Source organism: Carassius auratus, unplaced genomic scaffold (genome assembly GCF_003368295.1).
Source record: "Carassius auratus strain Wakin unplaced genomic scaffold, ASM336829v1 scaf_tig00214600, whole genome shotgun sequence".
Lineage (NCBI taxonomy): Eukaryota > Metazoa > Chordata > Actinopteri > Cypriniformes > Cyprinidae > Carassius > Carassius auratus.
Genome location: NW_020527734.1, coordinates 44,818 through 49,362, shown reverse-complemented (window position 1 = coordinate 49,362; position 4,545 = coordinate 44,818). Strand labels below are relative to the sequence as shown.

The following is a 4,545-nucleotide window of genomic DNA, read 5'->3' as shown; positions in this document are numbered from 1 at the left end:
TGTTTTTCCGGAGGACTTCTGAGACGTTTCATGAGCCGCTGACCATTGCCCTCCACAGACCACCTCTTCCAGAGACCTAAAACATGGAAACATTGTTAACAGTCCAAACTTGTTCAAACAAAGTGCTCTGTAGGACTTGGTGTTTTATGGGTAAATATAGTGAAGTTGAGGCAAGTGTACATGACTGGATTGAGGTATGGACATAGTCCACGAATCTTGCGACGTCATCATCATTCGTGATGAAACACGCCATCAAAGATGGCTTTTCCTCCGATCTAAATAAAAGAGATACATGTTAAGTTTAAATATTCATATGATTTTCAATTCACAGCAGTTAGTTTCAAAGTAATGGACCGTCCATGCACACACAGTACCTAGCTGCACTCTTGAATCTGTAGTGCTTACGGTTTCCATCAACGGATACTGCAAGCATGTCTGGGCTGCATGCTGGGCAGTTAAAGTGGTCCTCCTGGCATAATTTGTCCACTTCGAATCGGACAGCTTCCCACTCCAAGAAGCTTTTCCGGAAGCTGTCTGCTGTGATGTTTCCATTCTGTTTCAAAGAAGAGTTCAGTAAAAGAGAACAAAGGAGAACAGTAAAACGGATTTTGGAATGTTTGTACTACATATCAAAGGAAATAAACAATGTGTAGACTTCACTCATACACTATACACTGATGTATTTGGGGGACCTGGCCATTAAAAATACAGGATATTGTTTGACATTCAGTCTAAATCTATACACAAAGAGAGCAACAACAGCTTCCATATTGTTCCATATAGCCTGTGTTATGTTTGGGCCATTAATCCAAGGGAACATTTCTGGGATCAGGAAATAAAATTGAGGAGATGTCAAAGTCTGTAGCCAATGGAGTTGAAGTTGAGATCTTCAGAATGACCTGGTTTTTTTTTTTTCAGAAATGTCTCAGTGCAAACTGCTGATAAGAGAACATGAGTTTATGGTTGTTTATAAAGGGTCTAAATTTAACAATTTGTTTCCTAAACAGTGTAAATGTTCATGTGTACTATCATCACCATCATGCCCTCATAGTATAATTTATGGATTTATGGCAATTATTACCACAAATACTTACACGGCCAAAGCGAACAGTGCGTTGATCCAGCATTCTACGAAATGCTTGGCTAGATATCCCTGGTGCTGCCATCTTCAGCTCTTCAAAAGAAAAAAGGACATCTGTTTCATACACAGTTGAATAGTGAGAAGTGGCCGGCCAGTAGTCATTACGGATCAGGTCATCCACTCCAGGACTCCAAGTGGCTTCACATGCTTTGCATCTAATCGGAGATCATATCGCCCTGGAAAAAGGAAATATATACACAACGTTAATTCTGACAGACCAAAGTGTGTCATTCTGACAACTGATATGGGAACCTGTGACTAAGGTGAATCAGGAGGACACTTCTACAAACATTTTGTAAGGCACTCTATTGGAAGTTCATACTTTTGTCAGGCAAATTAACTATCCCCATTCAAAAAAAGGTTAATTGTTTTCCATCTCATACTTGGGCCCATCCAATCTAAATGAACACACAACCTATTGACACCTCTAGATTTGCAGCCATGATAAAGAAAATTTCTTGCGCAATGTAACATGTATGAATTTAACATATTCATGATCCGTATATGTGCATAATTGTGATGAGGGAGTATACAAGGTGTGATCAGCAAATAGCTGTGGGTGAAATTCTGCAGACACATTCTGACCCCCACCCAAACCTAGTAAGTTCCTCTTACCATTCATTGTAACCACAACTATGGACTGTCCTGCGATGACACTGGACGATACTCGTAGACAACCGCATATTGTCTCTGGCATCTCCAAAAGGTACAAGACGCTCTTGAAAAAAAAAAAAAAAAAAACACATGGATAAGCATTAAAGAATAACATTTATTTACTGGCAACTATTTTAAACAAGATGTACTTGACGGCTTCTTCGACCTATCAGTTTTTCAGTCAAGTCTAAGAATGTGACTTTTAAGAACTACAACTTACCACACTGGGTTAGAACCCTCTCCACAACACAAGTTGTGGGAGGCAATGGATTAAAGAATGCATGGGTCATCGAATCCCTGTTGTGGAACACGTGACCTCGGTGGACCCTGACATCACACTGGCCACAGAGGAATGGGTGTGGTCGGCAGTCACAACAACGGATAACGGCTGGACCATTTCCACAATGTTGGCAGATCCGGGTTGCCACATGTTGTCGAGCCACCATGGTGTTGACCAGTCGGGGTCTCTCTTTCTCCCACCACCCTGATATGAGGTTCTTTCGGGTCAACCAGTCTGTTGAGGCTTGAAGTGCCGTTTCATCCTCATGTATGTCCTCAAACAGTGAGCTTTTAAGCTCTTGAAGGAAGGACTCTGTTAAAACAAGGCAAAATATTTAAAAACAGTAGTTTATTATAATAAAAGAGAATAGCATTGAACAATGGCCATTTTATAATAAATGAACATACTGTTTGAACCAGTGAAGTCAAAATAAATAACACACCTGCAGTAATGGAAAGAAAGTCACTGGTCATTTCCGCACTGGTTTCCGGAGCCCTGATATGAGAGACACCAGTCTTTCGACTCTGGCTGTGACCTGCTGTAGCAACATTTTTTTTTACTTTTTACACTCAATAAAACAAACTTTACCTGATGCTAGACACAGGTACGTAATAACCTCAGATATGTTCTAATTCAGACCCATGACTTGATCATGTTGTATACCATTCCAAGATGCAAAACTAGATCTGCAGTCTACATTTTAATTAACATTAATGTAATAAAAAAATTGTACCTGCTTGTTTCCGGGATGATCTGGGCCTGCTGTAAATAATGTTTCCATCACTGTCCCTCTTAATCCACCTAACATCTTGCTTGCTGTTTGATGGCTGGCTGGTGGATGGATTACAGGTGGAAGGCTGACTGGTGGATGGCTCTGCTTCCTGGTGCATGCTAATGAGCTGTCGGAGGTGAGCTTGATGTTCAGCCTGATCGACAAGGTCACTCATCTCATTTAGGAGACAGTCCATCTCAGGATCAGACATGGCACAAAAGATAAACACACTATAAACACACGGACAAAAAAAAAAGACAAAACAAACAAACAAAAACCACACTCAGAGGAATGGGGGGGGGGGAGACATTAAGACAGCAAGAGATAGAAAACAATACAACAGTAAAGAGAGTAACAAGATACAAGACAAATGTGGCTCTTAAAAGTGCCTTTTTAATGTAGTGAGGTGCTGTTTTTTTTTTTTTTTTTTAAAGGTGAGGGATTAAGGAACCTGCAGAGAAAGAGAAGAACAAATAAAAAAATAATAGATCACCAAACTACATATTATAATATGAATAACTAACGTTACTAGGCTAAGATGTAAAGTAAATGCTGCTCTGGTTGATACATGCAATCACAATATCATAAAAAAAATGAATGATTTTAAAAAGTCATTGTGTGACTACATATTATACAAACTACATATTATTTATATATATATATATATATATATATATATATATATATATATATATATATATATATATATATATATATATATATATATATATATATATCCCAATAATCCATTAATAAGCATTTACACGTTCAAAATAAGTTTATTAATAGATATATATATACACACACACACCATGTTTTTTTTAATATATATAAACTCGTAATTGTATTAATTTTGGCCGTTTAAATGCCTATTCATTTCTCTTGCTTATTAGACTGTTGTAAGTGACTTACCGTGGTGGAATCGCGCTGGGCAATGGTTTCTGTGATTGTCGCACACAGTGACGCGCTGCACAAAATTGCGTCAAAATATAAATCATAAATGAAAAAGTACAGTCTTAATATTTTATATCCTCGCTCAAAATTTTAAAGGGGTCAGCAGAAATGTCTAAGGAAACATGGGTATATGTTAGCAATTACATTTTAACACATCACGCCCCAGAATGCATCCATCTCTTTGCCAAAGGATATGTCCATATTAAGTAATATAAACATTTCCGCAGCAGGCTATTTATCACAACTTCATAATTAGTATTGAGATGAAAGGTCTATAAAAGTATGCTATTGGTTTTTTTGTTGTTGGTTTTTTTTTTTGGTCGCAAAAAAAAAAAAAAAAAAAAAAAAACCAATGTAGGCTCACTGGTCCGTGTATCTTTTGGTCATTCGATTTTCTATTTAAAAATAAATAAAGATAAATGAGAAACGGTTTGATTTTCGTTTTTTCGTTTTGTTTAAGAAACAGAAAACGAAAATTTAGCTGGATTTTTCGTATTTTTGTTTGTGGGTAAAAAATCAGATTATGCTTTAATATTTGTTTGAATGTGTGGGCGGCGCTGAAACGCCCCTTTCATCCCTTCTGTACTGCACCGACAAGCGGCAACCGCGAGCTCAGTTCATTTTCACCAGGAGAGAAGCGGCAGACGGCAGAGTTTATTAATCCTGCCAATTCTTTGCTAGTGGTGCTTTCAAGATAAAATAATAATAATAATAAGAATAATGAATTAAATTCATAATAAAATA

The 4,545-nt window shown here is 37.5% G+C and overlaps 1 protein-coding gene across 1 annotated transcript; it reads right to left on the bottom strand.

Annotated features, from left to right (window-relative positions):
* Window positions 1-380: 380 nt before the first annotated feature.
* Window positions 381-3,433, bottom strand: LOC113092476 (uncharacterized). Its single transcript, XM_026258080.1, has 6 exons — window positions 2,809-3,433; window positions 2,518-2,613; window positions 2,016-2,387; window positions 1,757-1,859; window positions 1,095-1,317; window positions 381-553 (listed from the first exon to the last, which is right to left on the bottom strand). The coding sequence occupies exons 1-5, from the start codon at window positions 3,056-3,058 to the stop codon at window positions 1,308-1,310; spliced, it is 831 nt and encodes a 276-aa protein (XP_026113865.1). The 5' UTR covers window positions 3,059-3,433; the 3' UTR covers window positions 381-553; window positions 1,095-1,307.
* Between the last annotated feature and the right edge of the window lie 1,112 nt (window positions 3,434-4,545).